The sequence below is a fragment of the Anabrus simplex genome, chromosome 1 (genome assembly GCF_040414725.1).
Source record: "Anabrus simplex isolate iqAnaSimp1 chromosome 1, ASM4041472v1, whole genome shotgun sequence".
Taxonomy (NCBI): domain Eukaryota; kingdom Metazoa; phylum Arthropoda; class Insecta; order Orthoptera; family Tettigoniidae; genus Anabrus; species Anabrus simplex.
The window spans coordinates 1,677,662,662-1,677,683,791 of record NC_090265.1 but is presented as its reverse complement, the minus strand read 5'-3'; the positions used below and the strand labels follow the sequence as shown (position 1 = coordinate 1,677,683,791).

The window sequence follows — 21,130 nt, the reverse complement described above, 5'->3', positions numbered from 1 at the left end:
CGGTTTCCCTATAACTGCATAGCCTTCGGTGGTGCTATTTGAGGATCCAACCAGCCTCTGGGCTGATGACCGAACAGACATGTTAAATCATCTTGACGTAATGAGAGATGAAACAGAAATGGGTGGAAAGTTGAAACATTTCTGATAAAAATTATTTTGTTTTAAACAGTTATAAATATCAGAATCTTTATATTTTTAAAAAGTAGATGCAGTCGCTTAAGTGCGGCCAGTATTCAGTATTCGGAAGATAGTAGATTCGAACCCCACTGTCGGCATCCCTAAAGATGGTTTTCCGTGGTTTCCCATTTTCACACCAGGCAAATACTGGGGCTGTACCTTAATTAAGACCACGGCCGCTTCCTTCCCACTCCTAGCCCTTCCCTGTCCTATCGTCGCCATAAGACCTATCTGTGTCGGTGAGACGTAAAGCAACTAGCAAAAAAAAAAAAAAAAAAAAGTAGACAACATGTAAACGCCTAGTTTCATATATCTATACCAGTACTTGCTGCAAGCACTACAGTGATGACATGAACATTTGAAACATGAATTACTTCTTGTTTTTTAAAATTTGCTTTATATCGCACCGACACAGAGTGGTCTTTCGGTGACGATAGGATAGGAAAGGGCCAGGAGTGGGAAGGAAGCGGCCGTGGACTTAATTAAGGTACAGCCCCAGAATTTGCCTGGTGTAAAAATGGAAAACTTTCGGAAAACCACCACCAGGGCTGCCGACATTAAGGTTCGAACCCACTATCTCCTGAACGCAAGCTGACAGCTACCTGACTCAAACCGCACAGCTACTCGCTCGGTCAAAATAAATTTTAAATAAGTTTAGTTCGAAACGTTTCTAAATAAATCTCACAGTTTTCGAATATCAGAAATAAATCATTTGAACCTCTTCTTAGGTCTTTACCTCCTTTGAATAACGCAAAGTTGATCATCCTAGCATGAAAGTTAACAGAATTGTAAAGCATATGCCGAGCTTCTTAAAAGCATGTGTGTGGCATTCAAACAATCATTCATAGAGACAAAAATCGAGTCAATGAGTATGAGAAGTTTTTTTAGTCGAACTTAAATCATTTTCGTCATGTACAAACAAAACATAAATTTCATTAAACGAGATTGTGGATCCTATTAAGCAAAGTGAAACCATCTACTTATTTTAGATGAAGGTTACATTGAGAGTAAACCATCCAGAGGAAGGTCTAGGACTTTTTTATTGAAGAGAATGTGTTAAGATGTCGGATTATCTAAACATTCATCAAACAAAATGCCTTTGTCGCAAGAGAGACGTCTTACAGAAGTCTAGCATCCTGGCTGAATTAGTATCGTAGTGTATTTAGGTTCAAAGGGCCGAAAGTTAGATTCCCGGATAGGTCAGAAACATTAACCACGTCTGGTTAATTAGCCTAGCTTCTAAACTGCGTGTTATGTTCGTCGTAATACACACCTCTTCATTTGACACATAGGATAACACTGCCCACCATTACAGATACGTGTAATAGTGACTACATCTCTCCACATAAGGTTGGCGTGAGGTAAGGCATCCGGTCGTAAAACTGGGCCGAATTAGTATACAGTTCCAACCCCACATTCATGGATGAAGGCCAGCAAGGATACGAAGAAGAACATTTAAATTAATTCTGAATTTCATCTCGTGTTCACTGACTGACGAAAAGTCGAAACACAGAGGCATTCATCATACTGCGAAGACTTAGCACCCAATAGGAAATTGGATAAAGATATATTCCGCGTTCTCATTAAGAGTTTTGAAACATTTCATGTTGTATATTATACTACGTCTGCGTAGGACGATACCGCGAAAGCAAGTGACCTGAATTCGTTGAAAGTGTTCCATGAACAGGGCTGGTATCAGCGGCCTACTTAAGAGCGCAGGAAGTCAGCTGAGTGATATACCACTGTCGTTATCAGTTATTCGCCCTTATGGACTATTATGTGTTGTTGAAAGTGAATTTTGCAAGGGTAAGGACAGTAAAGAAATCTGTCAAAATGTAAATGTATCACGGGATGATTTATTGTAAGGCAATTATCCTTCGTAGGGGCTGCTTGGTCGAAGAGGTAAAGGCGTGTTCGATTAGCCGGGAAGGATGTGGGTTTCATTTCCAGTCAGGAAGTCGAAAAATTTAAGGAAATATTTTTCACTTCCGGAGGTGCACATGGCCCTGAGCTTCACTCAGCCAAAACAAAAAACAAATTACCAGGTTAATTCCTGGGAGGAAAGTCCATCATATGTGTAAAGGTATGCTGGCAAGATCTAGTGTTTACAGTGCACTATGTCTTCTGGTGTGGGATAGAACAAATTTGTTACTTTCATTGAGCTGTCTCAGTCTCATCCTTGTCTTAGACACTCTGAAAGTGACCGAGGTATGCATGACGCTAGTAATGCCATTCCTTTTGCAACGAGTCCCTGTTATGAATGGTGTGTTGCCCATAGGGTCAGTTGGTGCAGGTATATCAGTGGGCATGGCAGACAGAGATGTAACAGCAACTTCTGGCTCAGTGAGAAAAGCACCGGGAAACTACCTCACTCCTCATTTTCCCAGTATGCCACTTCAGATGCCTGAGCCACCTATGACGGCTGACGGCGGAGCTTTTGAGGTCCAAACCAGCCTCCGAGATGAGCACTGAACATACATACATACGTACATACATCCATACATATATACATACACGTGTAAAGAAAAATGAACCTTAAAGAACCGCACTGTATGTTTGCATGACGTATTCACGCACTCCTACAATATAGTGTATTTAAGGGATAATTCATATTTAGGATTACGTTTGTAGTCAGGGATGCCGTTACGGATCTTGGTTTTCTATGCCTGCGCATGGAATAAGGTTGCCATCGAACACATACAATGTCTGGAGTATTCTAACGTGTTCGGCAGTCAATGGGGCAGTGTGTTCAACTGTGTTTCAGGTGTGTGTTGGACATTTAAAGGACTCGATACGGGATGTACCAGGCGTGGTAAGCCTATTACCAGCACTAGCTGTCTCTGTGGATCAGTGGCAGAGTGTCAGCCTCCGGATCTCAAGATAGCGGGTTCAAACACGGCAGAGGTAGTCGGATTTTTGAAGGGCGGAAAAAAGTCCATTCGACACTCCATGTCGTACGATGTCTGGTGACACATTTGGTGTTTACCCGACAAAATTCATTAAATCTCAGCCATAGACGCCCAAGATAGTTTCGGTTTACTCGGTCTGCCATCTAGTGGGCCTAGAGTAAAACGGAACGTCGAAATTGACGAGCAGATGGCGTCAAATTGAAATGTAGCTGAGGCCATACGATTATTATTATTACCAATACTTCCCGTACAAGGTGGGAAAGTCTGTAACACGTAAAACATCGACGCTAGAGCATAAGTATATATGGACTTGTGTTATTTTAGGGTGCACTAATCCACTCCCAAACGCTTACACCCCCCCCCCCCCATTACTTCCACATGTTTGGAAACACCCTGTATTAGTTTTCATTGTCAATGTAGATGTTACAGCATCGTCGAGTTCCTCAACTCAGAGAACAGAAATATGAAAACGGTGCCAAAGAACAAAAAATGTTTTCAAAACTTTAACGTTTGTATGTGTTTAGTCTTTGTCAGCCCTGCGGAGTAGAGGTAGCGTGACTACGTCTTACCCAATGTCCACGGCTTCGATTCTCGGTCAGGTCAGGGATTTGTACCTGATTCCGAGGGTTGGTTCGGGGTCCACTCAGCCTACGTGATTACAATTGAGGAGCTATCTGATGGTGAGATAGCGGCCCCGGGTATAGAAAGCCAAGAATAACGGTAGAGAGAGTTCGTTGTGCTGATCACACGACGCCTCGTAATCTTAAGGCCTTTGGGCCGGGCAGCGGTCGCTTGGCTTGCCAAGGCCCTTCGGGGCTGTTGCACCATGGGGATTGTTTCTATGCATTTAGTCTTAAATGTCTGAAAATTATGACCAGAAGAAGAGGTTCGATCCTGGCTAAGTCCGGTGATATTTGCAAGTGCTTAAATACGTCAGCCGCGTGTCGATAGATTTACTGGCGTGTAAACCTTACCATGGCGTACTGTAGGAATGTATGTTTGCACGACGTATTTACGCATTTCCACGGTATAATGTATAAAGTTCATTTTCCTATACACATAAGCATAGGAAAATTTCATCATCATCATCATCATCATCATCTGTTTACCCTCCAGGTTCGGTTTTTCCCTCGGACTGAGCGAGGGATCCCACCTCTACCGCCTCAAGGGCAGTGTCCTGGAGCTTCAGACTCTTGGTCGGGGGATACAATTGGGGAGTATGACCAGTACCTCGCTCAGGCGGCCTCACCTGCTATGCTGAACAGGGGCCTTGTGGAGGGATGGGAAGAGTGGAAGGGATAGGCAAGGAAGAGGGAAGGAAGCGGCCGTGACCTTAAGTTAGGTACCATCCCGGCATTCGCCTGGAGGACAAGTGGGAAACCACGGAAAACCACTTCCAGGATGGCTGAGGTGGGAATCGAACCCACCTCTACTCAGTTGACCTCCCGAGGCTGAGTGGACCCCGTTCCAGCCCTCGTACCACTTTTCAAATTTCGTGGCAGAGTCGGGAATCGAACCCGGACCTCCGGGGGTGGCAGCTAATCACGCTAACCACTACACCACAGAGGCGGCGCATAGGAAAATTCACACAACGAAAATCGCTCTGCTAGACTGCTTATCCATATGTGGCTGGGAGGCGTGACCAATTGTAAGGAAAATAATAGATAGGAACACTACTGTCATATGCGTCGTATTAGAACTACGCCATCGATATATCACGTCATTCATCCGGTCGTAAAAACTCGCTACAAAGATTCATGTCACTTCATACCCGAGCCTTTAAGAAAACGGGACAGAGTTGGAAAAACATTATTATTATTATTATTATTATTATTATTATTATTGTTATTATCATCATCATCACAAATGGACTGATCGTAAACTCCCTGGAGTCCACCAGATGGTCTGCATCGTAAGAGCCAGTCGGTTCATGACTCACACCCGCATACATCAATACGACTTGCTATTTAAAAGTTGTCCACTTTGGCATACTGTTAGTGTGGTCCCACCCATTCCCACTCACCTGGTTCTCGCCTGCACTACGGAAGACGAAAATCCCTGTCCAAAGTTTCTTCTCCACAACACGCTCATTCAGATAATATTGATTGATTGATTGATTGATTGATTGATTGATTGATTGATTGATTGATTGATTGATTGATTGATTGATTGATTGATTGATTGATTGATTGATTGATTGATTGATTGATTGATTGATTAGTGGTGTATGGCCCGGTTTATGTTTATTTTTGACGCCCATGGCCGACTACGATGACGATGTTAGTGAGGTAGGGAGAAGTTGAAATCCACTGTTGGCACATAACTTGCTCCTGTCGAATAACACCAAGGGGCCTGCTCAAGCCTAACGTCCCCCTCTGACGGACGAATCAACACTATTTCAGTCCCAATACATGTATCTTCACATACACACACAGCAAACTATACTATCAACCAAAACAGAAGCACATAATAGTCAGTAAAGGTCAGTATTTTCGTTGTGTTTGAATATTTGATACCGATAGTCTAGTTCTAACAACACGTATCTTGACAATGCTCTTCCTATCCATTATTTTCTTTACGACTGGTCATGCCTTCCAGCCACATATCGTCAACTGAGGAACAATACCGCGTATCTGACAATTCCTTTTCTGTCCATTTTTTCCCCAAAGTCTGGTACCCCTCCCAGTCACATATGGTTATGTAGCACATCAGGACAATTTTCGTTTTGTTCATTTTCCTGCACCATCGTGTAAAGGATCTTATCATACCGTATTTTATGGATGTTGTTTGCATGGAGAATTTGTGCACTCCTACAGTATAATGTATTTAACTTTCGTTTCCCTTTATAACACAGCAGAGGAAAATGAACACAATGAACATTATTCTGATGGACTGTATATAAATATGTGCCTGGGAAGCGTTAGCAGTCTTAAAGAATATTAGAAGTCGGAAGAGCATTGGGACATACGAGGTTTTTAAAAAAGGCCATCGATATGTGGCCGGGAGGCGTGACCATTCTTAATGATGGATGGGAAGAGCATTGTGAGATATAACCTTTTGCCCGAACAGCGACAATATAATGAAGCATGTCTTACAGCAAAGACTTCTACTGTGAAGGATGATGTAGAATTTGGTGAAAACACTTTTTAAGTTTTATTTTGCAACTTACTTTATGTTGCACCGACACAGATAGGTCCTATGGCGACGGTGGGATAGGAAAGAGCTAGGAGTGGGAAATAAATGGCCGTGGAATTAATTAAGGTACATCTCCAGTATTTGCATGGTGTGAAAATGGGAAACCCCGGAACGCCATCTTCAGTGCCGACAGTCAGGGGGTGGGGTCGAACCCACTATCTCCCGAATGCAAGCTCACAGCAAAAACATTTTTCTTTCCCATTAAAATCTGTAGGTAGTCCTCACATCAGGACGAGTTATGTTGAAATCAAAAAAATAATGCGATTGTTAAGTGCGCCCCTACTCAATTCCTTCCAGTTCTAAGCAACATCCCTCCAGCTCACCTCCGCAGTAATATGTATCTATCGAAAATTGTAGTAGTGTATTTCACAGAGGTAGTACCAATAAGTAAAGAGGGTGCACTGTAATTGGAGCCTACAGTAATCCCCGTTGTTTACGAAGGAGAAACAACGGCTTACGTCGATAGGTGGAGCTCTGTTCGATTGATCTCGCGTGGTGCGCTAGAATGTGGTCATTTCCGTTTTTCTATAACATGAAAATGTGTAACATACGATTAATAATTTGAGAGAGTGAAATGCCGCTGATACCCCTAATGTGTCTTGTTGTTTCGAACCATCTGCACAAAGAGAGATAAATTGATCAAATTTCTTCAGATTTGCTACTTATGATGTCTTGTATGTTTTTAATGTTGTTTTTTTCCGATAAATATGTAAATAAATAAATAAATAAAAATATATAAATATTTTTAAATAAAGTAGTTTATTGTACATCACAGCTATTGAACTCATTGGCAAGCCTATTCCAGAATCATGCTCTCCCTTAAAGAGGGCGCAGTTTGAGCTTGCATGAGCTAGAAAGAAAAGCTATAACCCAGGGCTGCCCAAATGTCAAAGCATAACGTACAGCAAGTAAATGAAATGGCGTATGGCTTTTCGTGTCGGTAGTGTCCGAGGACATGTTACGCTCTTTGGATTTGACACCCGTACGTAACCTGCGCGCCGTAATGAGGATGAAATGATGATGAAGACGACACATACACCCAACCCCGTGCCAGGGAAATTAACCAATGATGGTTAAAATTTCCTACCCTACCGGGAATCGAACTCGGAACCCCTGTGACCAAAAGCCAGCACGCTAACCATTTAGCCATGGAACCGGACATACTTACAGCAAGTAGAAATACATAACAGATGTTTATAGAATCCTATCCAATAATTAATTACCACATTTACAGTACATTGAACCCAGCATTATGGGAAAACCCAGGGGCAGTAGTTTCCATATAAGACATATTGGTTAAGAAATAACAACCGATTACAAGACCCCGGTCAGGAAGACAAAATATAGTTCGAGTGACTGGCGATGATTGTACCTGCGTGTACTTTTTCCTTCCTTCGTGATCTGTAAAATCGTACACGCACAATGTTACGCCCTCCTCATGCAATATTTATGGAATGGATATATTAAGATATAACGAGTGTAAAACACGAAAATTTCAAACAAATATACTGCAGCTCTGGAATGGAAAGATGAATATTTTCCAAACTTCCCTAATTAAAGGGATTCATCGTTAAGATACACAATAAGAGATATACGTGTAAAGAACGATAACAAGAAGTAGAATAACTATTTAACTTCAGAACTGGAGTGCTTATAGTATTCAAATATGCCGGGACATCGGGGTTTCTTCTTATAAGAGTTACGAAATTTACTCAACTGTAAGTGTTTCCAAATTCAAAGAGGACTGAACCTTCAATTTCAGAAACGATGAATAAATGTTTATTGGTTTATATATGTTAACCCTTTCATTACATGTAACGTGTAGGATTGCATGGAATAAAACTTGTCGTGCCTTAAAGAGAATTCCGTTAACCAATGCATCGTTTCCATATCGTCGCTGCGGAGCCGACACCGCGAATGTGACAATGCTCTTCCTATCCATTATTTCCCTTTGGACTGGTCACACCTGCCAGCCACATATGGATATGCAGTCCATCAGAACAACTTTCACCGTGTTAAATTTCTATGCTGATGTGCAAAGGAAAATGAACCTTAGCGTTCCGTACTGTAGGAATATTATGTTTGCATGACATATTTACGCGCTCCTACAGTTTACTATATTTAAGGATCATTTTCTTTTACACCTTCGCATAGAAAAATGAACACAACGATCATTGTTTTCATGGACAGCATATCTGTATGGTATTTAGCTGGGAGGCGTGACCAGTCCTAAGGCAAGTAATGGATAGAAGTAGCATTGTCAGATATGCGGTTTCGGCACCGCAACGACGATGTGAAATATTTACCCAGCGGTTGACTCCACAGCGAACTTTGGTAACGTCTCCTGGTGACCGAAAACAGATTACATAATTTTAAATAGCCGGCAAGTCCTGAAATATATTTATTATCTACTGTGTTTTATTAAAATTTCCTCAATTATATGATTAAATGAGTTATCAAGAGCTATCCTCATATTGTCAAGTGTAGCATGTGCGTAACGTAAGTACGTAAGTTTTACAACTTTTCCATGCCTGTCTGTTAGGTCATCAGCGCATATGCTGGTTGGATCCTCAAATAGCACCACCAAAGGTTATGCGGTTATAAGGAAACCCCAAAACCCAATGGTAGCACCAAAATGAGGCGTACTAGGCAAGACGAGGAGTGAGGTAGTTTGCCATTGCTTTCCTCACTGGGTCAGAAAGTGCTATTGCAGCACGACTGACCCTATGAGCAACACCTTTGATAACACTCAGATGCACTAGTAGTGCTCCGAATGTCATTACTCAGCACCACCCATACCCCAGCAGCTTCCATATTGTCACAGCCATGGATGTCCGACTCGTTGGCTGAATGGTCAGCGTACTGGCCTTCGGTTCAGAGGGTCCCGGGTTCGATTCCCGGCCGGGTCGGGGATTTTAACCTTAATAGGTTAATTCCAATGGTACGGGGGCTGGGTGTATGTGTTGTCTTCATCATCATTTCATCCTCATCACGACGCGCAGGTCGCCTACGGGAGTCAAATAGAAAGACCTGCACCTGGCGAGCCGAACCCGTTCTGGGATATCCCGGCACTAAAAGCCATACGACATTTTTTACATCCATGGATGAGACTGGGACTTGGGTGGAAGCTACACTTTACTGTGGCCTGGATACAAAAGTACTGTATTCATCAAGAAATGGCAGAAGGCAAAACTTAACCATAAGTAAATAAATTAATCAAATCAGTCAGTCAGTGAGTCCCCGCTGTTCTGCATTTAAAGGAGTCGCCCAGGTAACAGTTTCCCTACCAATTGTTTAGCTACTCTTTTCTCAAATAATTTCAATTAGAAATTTATTGAACCTTTCCCTTGATAAATTTGTAGCTGCTCGGGCAAAAGGTCTAATCTCACCATGCTCTTCGTATCCATTATTTTCCTTAATACTGGTCACGCCTCCCAGCCACATATGGATATTTAGTCCATCACGACAATATTTGTTATGTTCATTTTACTATGCTTGCGTGTAGATGAAAATGAACCTTACCATACCGCACCCTAGGAATGTATGTGCGCACGACCTATGTACGCATTCTTACAGTATAATGTATTCAAAGTTCATTTTCCTTACATGACAGCATTCGAAAATGAAAACAACGAAAATTGTTCTGATGGACTGTATATTCATATGTGACTGGGAGGCGTGACCAGTGTCAAGAAAATAATGGATAGGAAGAGCATTGTGAGACATGACCTTTTGCCGAACGACGAATTATTCCAATCACTAAATCCTCTGCCTCTAAACAAATATTAGCCCAAATTTGTCTTCTGGAATTCCAACTTTATCTTCATAATTTTGGTCCTTCCTACTTTTGAAAACGCCTCGAAATTTAATGTCATTCCACGCCATTTATGCAGTAACATAGTCACTTAACAAATCATATTCACAATCCTGTATTAAAAATGGCTCTGTGGCCCATTTATTTAGTTGTACACCTCTCTTTACACTACCATTGAAATGAAATGGCGTATGGCTTTTAGTGCCGGGAGTGTCCGAGGACAAGTTCGGCTCGCCAGATGTAGGTCTTTTGATTTGACTCTCGTAGGCAACCTGCACGACACGATGAGGATAAAATGATGATGAAGACGACACATACACCCAGCGCCCCGTGTCAGCGGAATTAAACAATTATGGTTAAAATTCCCGACCCTGCCGGGAACCGAACCCGGGACCCCTGTGACCAAAAGCCAGCACGCGAACCATTTAGCCATGGAGCTGAACTACACAACCATTAAAACTGGGTCTAACCAACGTCACCTTGGTCTCTCTCAACTTCTCTTACCCTTCATAGCGGATTTCACTGTTATCCTAGGAAACCCACCCTCTTCCATTCGCCTCACGTGACTTCAATACAAAAGCCGGTTTATGAGAACAACTTCATCCATCAAGTTAATTCCTAACTTAGTCTTTATCTCCTCATTCTCAATACCCCCTTTCCATTGTTTCCACCGAATTGTATCAATAATCTTTCTCGGTACTTACATAGTATTTTAAACAATCTGAACTGCAGTTTACGCTAAAAGAAAGAGTTCTGAAATCGCAAACATCCTCCAGTGTACAAGGGAAGGAGTGATAAACATAAAGCCAATACTTATTACGCTATTTGCTTTACATCGCACCGACACAGATAAGTCTTATGGTGACGATGGGATAGGAAAGGCCCAGGAATGGGAAGGAAGCGGCTGTGGCCTTAATTGAGTTACAGTCCCAGCATTTGCCTGGTGTGAAAATGGGAAACCACGGTAAAACATCTTGAGGGCTGCCGATAGTGGGATTCGAACCCACTGTCTCCCGGATGCAATTATCTTGATATGTGTTGTTTGTAAATTCTGGGAGAGAGTTCTTTTTTATTATATTAGACACGGTTGCGAAATTACTAAATGGTTTGATAGAAGGCAATTCGTGTTTATCACAGGTTATTCCAGTGAGTTTCAACTTGTAAGATTCCAGCAAGATATCGCAGATATTTTAGATTCAGGAGGTCAAATGGACTACATCGCTGTTGACCTATCCAGTAGGCTAGATCATGGGAGATTACTGACAAAAATGAGTCCTATTGGACTAGACAAAAGATTGGTTGAATGGATGGTTATACACAGTTCAAAAGTGAGGGGGGCATGTTTTTTAACGTGTGCCATGCTCCACAAAACAATACCTCACACCCGGGTATATTACCAACTAAACCTTTATTCTTTACCGTTGAAGTATACAAAAGGATATCGATGGATTCGCGTTCATTTTCAGAACACAAACGGAAATGTCCAAATAGGGGCGAAAACAAAGCGATAACAGTATTCAAGGGTGGATTTTATCACAGTTGGAAGGCTTCAGTATGGTGTATGTCCTCCACGAGCATTTATCACAGCCTGGCACCTACGTGGCAAACTCCGTATAAGTCGACGGAGGTCACGTTGCGGTTTCAGGTCCCATTCTTCAATGAGAGCCTGTTCGAGATCTTGGAAAGTCTGTGGTGGAATAGGACGCCCACTAACACTTCTGTCAAGCCTATCCCACATATGATAGGTGCGATTAAGGTCAGGACTCACTGCTGGCCATTCCATCTCTTTAATGTCCAGTTCTCGCAAGACAGCTCTGGTGATGCGCGCAACATGAGCCCTGGTATTGTCGTGCATGAATACGAATTCAGCTCCAACACCGTATGTATCAACTAACACACGCTGTAGCAGTATCTGCTCGATGTACTCCGCAGCGGACGACGACAAGATCCATATGGCCATCAAAACTGATACCACCCCACACCATCACAGAACCTTCTCCCAATCGGTCGCCTTCCTGGACAATATTTGGCATGTACTGCTCACCACGGCGTCTCCATACACGTTGACGTCCATCACGCTGTGTCAGAAGAAATCTGGACTCGTCTGTGAACAACATACGTCTCCATTGACGAAGTTGCTAGATGACGTGGGTACGGGCAAACAGAAGGCGAACTGAGCGATGTTGCTGCGTTAAACGGGGCACCCGAACAGGACGTCTGGGTCGTAAGGACACTTCTCTTAACCTGTTCCTTACTGTCTAGTCAGACACCGTGACTCTAGTGACCCTCCTGAGGTCTTGTTGCAGTTCTCCGGCAGTTGCTGAACGACGCCACAGCGCACAGATGGTCAGATACCTGTCATCCTGTGGAGTTGTCATGCGTCCATGACCTTGTCCAACCCTCCTTGTGAACTGGCCTGTCTCATTGTAGCGATTCTACAAGCGTTGAATAACTGACGGAGAGACATTGAGATCCACAGCAACACGACTAAAAGTCCATCCTTCCCGGATCAAAGTGACGGCCCTTGAGACTTGAACCTCGTTAAGATGTCTCATGGGATATGCTGGTTTGCGTACAACGTGCTCAAATGACCGCAGTAGTCTGTGTACCTCACAACGACACATGGACGCACCGCTATTCACTTTGTTTTGAGGGGTCACCTGACAATTTAATGCATAGCTACACCTACAGATGGAGTATAACTTCGATTTTTCATACCCTGAGTAGCTAAGGTCTCAAGGTATGCTGTACGACCATTGGAACCCCATCTGCCAAAATAACGTTCACATACCAGACGTTACAAAGCATGTTCCCCTAATTTTCTTGAACTGTGTATTTGTAGAAAATAGAACTCAGAGAATTAGAGTTGGTGAAGTTTCATCTGATCCTGTAAGTACGGGGTTCCACAGGGCAGTATTATAACACCTATCTGATTTCTTATGTATATGTATATAAATGATAGTAGTAAAGAACTGCAATCACAGATAAGGCACTTTGCGAATGATGGTATACTGTACAGAGTATTAGGATTGTGAGCGACTGCAAAGAGAACAATCTCTGAACAAAGAGATGGAGAACATAGGATGGTAGGATGGTACACGGGATTAAAAGTCCTCCCAGATTTATTTACTGTGTTGATGGAGTTATCATGGGGATCACTGTAAGTACCTAGGTGTTAATAAATGGAAGGAATGATCTTTTTGTGGAAAATCGCATTAACGAGGTTTTATAGAAAGGATACAGATCTCTTCACATGGGTAAGAGGTTTCGTAGGAGTTGTGGTAAGGATGAAGGAGAGGGTATGTAAGTCACTGATTAACTTCGCAAATTACGGAGCTCGATAGCTGCAGTCGCTTTAGTGTGGCCAGTATCGAGTATTCGAGAGATAGTGGGTTCGAACCCCACTGTCGGCAGTCCTGAATATGATTTTCAGTGGTTTCCCATTTTCACACCAGGCAAATGCTGGGGCTGTAACTTAATTAAGGCCACGGCCGCTTCCTTCTCACTACTAGTCCTTTCCTGTCCCATCGTCGGCATAAGACCTATCTGTATCGTTGCGACGTAAAGCAACTTGCAAAACAAACTTCGCAAATTAGAGTATGGTTCCAGTGTATGCGACCGTCGCCAGTATTAGGTGACACGAGAACCGGAAAATATCCAGATGAAAGCAGCATGATTTGTTCTGAATGGTTTCGGTCAAAAGAGTAATGTTACGTAAATGTTGTCGACTTTGGGCTAGGAAGACTTGGAAATAAGGAGACGAGCTGTCTGTGAAGAGATGGTGAGGAATTAATTAGTAAAAGAATAAGACTGAGCGGTACTTTTAAAGGTTGGAAAGATCATAATAACACCGTTCTTCTGTAAGGCTGGTCACGCCTCCCATATCAATATGCCACCCATCAGAACAATTTTCGTTTTGTTCATTCCCCTATGCTGACAAGTAAAAAAAACGAACCTTATCGCACTGTACTGTAGGAATGTGTGTCTGTACGACGTATTTACGCACTCCTACAATATAATGTATTTAAATTCATTTTACTTTACATATCAACATAGGAAAATGGACACAATAAAATTGTTCTGATTGACTGCATATCCACACGTGTCTAGGAGGCGTGACCAGTCTAAAGGAACATAATGGATAGGAAGAGCATTGTGATGTACGAGGTATTGTGTCCTCACCGACGATATGAAGATACAGTTGAAATTCAAGAGGAAAAATTGGGGAAAAGTATTCTTCATCTACAGGAAGAGGAACTAGGGAATGGAATGATTTATCAAGGGAAATGCTGATTAATTTCCTAATTCTTTGAAGTCATTTAAGAAAAGGTTAGGTAAACAAAAAAGGGTATCTATCATCTGGGCGACATTCCTAAATGCAGTTCATTGATTGATTGATTGATTGATTGATTGATTGATTGATTGATTGATTGATTGATTCTTACCCAGAAGACTTTAATTCTGGACAGAAGGCAGGAACAGGGTTCTTAAGATCAACTAAGGAGCTGACTGATATGAAAAGCAACGTATCTGGTCAGAAAAGCTAACAAATAGGACTAATCATACCGTTACTCTGACCACAAGCCACTCGAGTTTAAAGCCAAGGCTCTAATGGCTGTCACGCCACGCGTTTGTTCAATTTTGGACCGTTTGAAAGAAATATTTAAAAAAATGCCATGCAAGTCTGAAAGAAAGGGACAAAATGCTTCCTTCATCTACAGACTGACACTCTTGTTATACAGTGATTAACACTGAATATCCTCTCAGAAGTAACGAGACTTACACCCAAAGAAGAAGAAAAAAATTTTCTCAGCGCCCTACATCCTTTAATACTAGAGATCGACTTATTTCACGAATACGACAGTGTGTTTCAAAACGCTGACAGGAGTGCTACCCCTTTTTTTAATGCTATTTGTTCGGGACGTCGACCCATGTGGTGGATCTTTTGCCCTACTGGCACCATATTTTATGAACCAGCGTGTAATTGGAATGGCGGTAGTGTGGAATGTTGTGTGTGAGGAGAGGAAGATTAAGGGCGTCACAAATACCCAGTCCCCAGGCCAGGGATATTAATCATTACAATTAAAAACCGTGACCCGGCCGGGAATTGAATCCGGGGCAGCCGGGTGACAGGCGGACGCGTTGCCCCCTACACAAGTGATCCCCCTACATCATCATCATCATCTGTTTACCCTCCAGGTTCGGCTTTTCCCTCGGACTCAGCGAGGGATCCCACCTCTACCGCCTCAAGGGCAGTGTCCAGGAGCTTCAGACTCTTGGTCGGGGGATACAACCGGGGAGAATGACCAGTACCTCGCCCAGGCGGCCTCACCTGCTATGCTGAACAGGGGCCTTGTGGAGGGATGGGAAGATTGTAAGAGATAGACAAGGAAGAGGGAAGGAAGCGGCCGTGACCTTAAGTTAGGTACCATCCCGGCATTCGCCTGGAGTAGAAGTGGGAAACCACGGAAAACCACTTCGAGGATGGCTGAGGTGGGAATCGAACCCACCTCTACTCAGTTGACCTCCCGAGGCTGAGTGGGCCCCGTTCCAGCCCTCGTACCACTTTTCAAATTTTCGTGGCAGAGCCGGGAATCGAACCCGGACCTCCGGGGGTGGCAGCTAATCACGGTAACCACTACACCACAGAGGCGGGATCCCCCTACATTAGGAACATTAAACATGTGAAATATTTCTTACATTTCTGATACTATAACTTTCATATGATCGGTGAAGAAACCAAACCTCGTATATCACAATGCTCTTCCTACCCACTATACTCCTGAAGAGCGGTCACACCTCCCAGCCACAATCGGACAAGCAGTCCATCAGAACAATTCGTTGTGTTCACTTTCCCATGCGGAAGTCTAATAGAAAATGGACCTTAAATACACTATGTTATAGGAGTGAGTGAATTCGTCATGCAAACATACATTCCTACAGCGGTACGGTAAAATTCATTTTACTTTACATACAAGCATAGGAAAATGAACACAAAATTTAAACATTCGGATGGACCGCAAAGGAAAGATTAAGAATCGAACATGACACGGCTTATACAATGTCGCAGCGCGATACACTAGGCTGCCAACTTAAGAAAGTAGGCCAGACAAGGGACAAGTAGGTCCTGTAGGACAGTATATGAGATACGTCCATATAGTGACAATACCCTTGATCTGGACTGGTTAGGTGCGGCTAGTGACAAGACAATTGGGCTGGATTTGTGAGACCCGGCTAGTGACAAGACCACTGGTCTGGAATGATCAGGTCCGGCTAGCAACAAGACCACTGGGCTTGGGGCAAAGGGGTACTGGTGGCATTAGCGCCCCCCCCCCCCCCCCACCTCCACCACCACTTAGCGCCACGAAGCGGCCCGCAGACCTTTAGTATAACCTGTGATAGTATTATTGGCTAGTGACAAGACAAATGGATAGTTACGTCGCGGATTCTACAAATACATGCGGCACACGTCAGATACAAACACCACGGTTTCATTATTTTCACGTAATATGGTAGCAGTGGGCCCCACATCATGCGAACTCTATGGAAGACAATAGTGACTACCCTGCAGCCAATAGGAACACAGGGAATGGCCACACTTACAGACTGAAACAGTATCGGTTTTTTTCTATATAAGTAAGAATATTTCTAAGGGTGGGTTGGTGGATCCCCGACAAGCATAAAGGAAGGATCTCTCCTCTCTTCCACTCTAGGTATCGTTTCACATCACTTTTGCACAATTTTCACCTTTCTAAACATCCGAGCGATCTAGTAGAGTGTAACCCTCTTGTTTCTTGGAATGAATGATGGGTTTCTTTATTTAATGCTATTTGTTCGGGTCGTCGACCCATGTGGATCTTTTGTCCCTACTGGCACCACATTGCATGAACCTGCGTGTAATTGGTATGTCGGTAGTGTAGAATGTTGTGTGTGAGGAAAGGAAGATTAAGGACGTCACAAACACCCAGTCCTCAGGCCAGGGATATTAATCATTACAATTAATAAACCCTGACCCAGCCGGGAATCGAACCGGAGCCGCCGAGTGACAGTCGGACGCGTTTCCCCCTACACCGCGGTGCCGGATATGATGGGTTTCATTACCCATATATCTATTTTCAGACATATAAACTCTCTCAACTTCGTGGTAAAATACTGTCATTTTTCGGGAGTTCTAAAATAATTGCTCTGAGAAAACCACGGAGAGGTTTACAAAACTCATACTCATGCTCTAAAAGATATAGAAACCGGAGTCGGTGGTCCAGTAAATAACGAACAAATTTCTTACACATAACAATGTGGGTTTCTTTAAGACCGTGATGGTGGATTTTTGAAACTAGAAAATCCGTACAAAGTCATTCGTAATGTAAAAGAAATCAAGTGGAAAAGGGTGTTTACATGGAAAAATTCTCTCAGCATTTCACTGCGTCTACACAGAGAGTTTCGGTTTCGCTGACAGGATCGCTGATTGTAACTAACTGCTGCAGAACACCTGGTAGTGAGAATGAAACGTCGGAAATTTTACGTAAGTCGCCCATGGCGTCAATTCGTTGTATTACAACAATATATAATAATAATAATAATAATAATAATAATAATAATAATAATAATAATAATAATAATAATAATAATAATAATAATAGCTTAAAGATACAACAAATGGATTTCATTTTTTTCTCCGTATTGACGATTCGAACATGAGTGTACCCACTCTGAGGCTGGAAATCCCCACTATTTTGGTTTCTCAAACACAGCTATGTACACTAATTGTTCCATTCTGACAACTTATCAAGCAAGAATCTGTTCGCTGTACTAAAGGAGAATATTCTAGCCTCTCATGTTCCTACTACCTCATCAGATAGCACTCTCACGTATCAGAACTTGATGATCTTTTTAGACGGAGAAACAGCAACATGTTTTAAAGATGGTTTTAATGTGTTCGTTTGTTACATGTGTATTTTAAAATGTCTGTATTCAGTTTATTTCAACATGTATTTTTTATGATTTTTATATTAGCTGAGGATGATCCCATAGGGACTGAAACATGAACTAGATGTAAGGGTTTTCAGGTGTTTCCTCCGTAAAACCAGCATTTCGTCTTAGGCCTGACGCATGAGTCATCAGAGCGGGATATGTCACGTCCTACCCACTGACGCTGGGGTGTATACAGATGAAATCTATCTAACTAAACTTTCGTTCCACCCCAGAGAGGAGAGGCGGGCCACCTAGTAGGGAACATCTCCTCTCTGGCTAAGGACACATGAATTTATCAGAAGCCCATCAGTAGAGGCATAGGGGAGATAAATCGCAACAATGGAATTTTTGCCCGCCTAGCAATTCCCTCACTGGGAACTTAGATTTTTCCACATGTACTAAAAATGTACTATTTATTGCAACTGAATAGTTAATAGAGAGTATTGAACAGGTAGACGTGTTTTAACAATTTTTTAATAGAAATTTGTTGACCTTAAGAAAGCAGCTTAATGTAAAAACGGGTTTAAATAACATGATTCCGCCATCGAATCTCCTCATTACGACCAAATTCCTACGTATAAGGAATGAATTTCATTTTATTGATGGATATGACTTTCTTAATCATTTTTATTGACCAACTAATCAATACAACACTTTTTACTGGGACTAGTTTCAAGATAATAATTCTTGTACACTGACCATACTGAACAGTTTAATTGTGTACAAGTGTGTGTTTTTGCAACCATGTTTGTGGTCACAGCTTTTAAAGATTCAGTTCGACTTGACGTTTGTATCAAGATATTCAATTTTAATGAAACTATGTCCTTCTTTAAACCATCCTGCTAATAATAGCTGACGATGGACGTTTACATCGACCGAAACTAGTCCTACTGAAAAATATGTTGTATTCATTAGGTGGTCAATAAAGTAATAAAAATCAATATGAAATTAAGACCAATTCCCTACCATTGTTTAGTATACCAGCGAATATTCTCACTACTTTCATGTCTGTTAATACCTTCCCTTATTGGACCGGCTAGTCATAATGGAAGAACTTTTATCTTTATTCCATTATTCTCACTTATTCTATTTAATAACCTTTTAGGATTATTCCCTTACATTTTTACAAGTTCTAGACACTTGGTCCTAACACTTACATTAGCACGCCCCCTATGATTATCTTTTATATTATATGGAATTAATCACACAACTCCTATGTTTGCTCACATAGTGCCGCACCAGGTAAAGAGAGAAGGAGAAGTAGAGCGGTGATGGCCACGTTTTTAGTATTCAACACACATCACATTTACCACATCAATCAAAACTTCTTAACAATAACCAACGACCGGGTAACAAAATCCTTGTTAGCTTCATTAACTTTACTGGTGGTATTATTTAATGTTTATACAATTTACGGTAATTTGGATTTATTACTAATAAATGTAAATTTATTTAATGGTTTGTTTTAATTGGTTTTGATTTTGGCATTTTTAGTAAAAATTCCTATATTTCTTGTTCATTTATGTCTACCCAAGACACATAAACACTCTAAATAAACGACCACATAATGTTTTAGAAGGGTAGGTACTTACCGCTGAATTTCGCATTACGGAGTTCCGCTGTTGTCGTATCAGTCTGGACAGACGTTCAGTGCGTTGGGAGCTGGTTAATTTGACGTTGGCGTCCGTCTGGTCATCCACAATAACATTTGGGGACGGTTGTGACGCCCCTAGAAGACTGAGACGCGTGTGAACGTAACACAGAGCCTCTTCAACCTCAGCGTCGCGTTCAGGGCTGAGTCGCGGAGATCCGGTGCGGGAAGTCACTGTGGACAGCGGTACTGTGCGGGCAATCAGCGTCTCGCTACGGACACTTCCGGCGCTCCCACCAAAACGTTTGAGATTCATGAGGTCTCCAATACTTCCCTGAACACTCCTTGCTTGACTTCTCCGTGATAACGCCGGACTGTGGGGTACAGAGTCGTATCCATGTGTATGACGGACCACATCCGGCAGTAAAGCCCCTGAAGATGTCAGCTTGTCCAGATCTGACATACTGGAGCGTCTTCTCATCCTCAACCTTCCACCCCCACACATCTCCTCAGGGATACTCATCCCTTCTTTAACAGTCAGTTCCTTGGCTTCCCCGGCTCCAACAGCCAGGGATGATTTCACAGCAAACAGCCCGGCTTTAAGGGGGAACAATAGGGCCCATTCCGTTGTTCTGTCTTCTTCCTCCATGTCTGCACTCGGGTTTCTTGACTTTGTGCGTCACACGTACTTCACTCCACTTTGTATATTTTACACCAACAGCCGAGGAATGTGCGCCTGACGTGCGTGTTGATTTAACTCAGAACTAACGACAGAGAAAGCGCTGTAATCGCGGCTAAGATTTTATAACACAACAGCTTGTCATTTCGATCGAGAGCACTTTACTAAAAAACTACGATATAAATTCTAACAAAATGTACGAATGTTCATTAAAAAATGTATAAGTACTGGGTATGTTTAAAAAGTAATTCCAAGAATTTTATAATATCTGAAGTCTGAGATCTGAAAGGTGGCATCACAATGCGCCAGAACTTTACTCTTAACCTGGTCAAAGACTGCTTTTCAGGTTGAAAATAGATACGAACACGTACATCTTACGTTCCTCTTGCACACAGTACCAGAAAATATTCACCTAAAGGAGTAGAAATATAGAAAACGAAAAATTAAAGAAATGTGTTATGCTCACAGTCTGAACTCCAGTATATCTATACCTCTAGTCAGAAAAACCACCCTTAAGACAGCCTAGAATTTTCCTGTTCTTCTGTAATACCAGCAATATACCCATATTTCTAATTACTAGATTGATGAAATATGGATTTCATTTAAGTCCCTATAACTATGATCCATCCAAAATATTAACCAGTATCTCTGAAGCTATAGTTTTCACACTCACAGCGCAAAGAATACTTTGCATCCAACAAAGAGTTTCACTTCTAAAACAAAATTAAGGATATTATTCCTAGCTACGAATGGGTTATAAATAAAACAGATGACTTTCGCAATCACGACTGTAT

General features: G+C 42.2%; 1 protein-coding gene across 1 annotated transcript in view; it reads right to left on the bottom strand.

Moving 5' to 3' along the window:
• Window positions 1-20,306, bottom strand: part of LOC136863679 (uncharacterized) — a 30,006-nt gene extending 9,700 nt beyond the window's left edge. The window contains exon 1 of the mRNA XM_068226519.1: window positions 19,659-20,306. Within this exon, the coding sequence (XP_068082620.1) occupies window positions 19,659-20,306 (648 nt within the window). The remainder of the gene's footprint in view (window positions 1-19,658) is intronic.
• Between the last annotated feature and the right edge of the window lie 824 nt (window positions 20,307-21,130).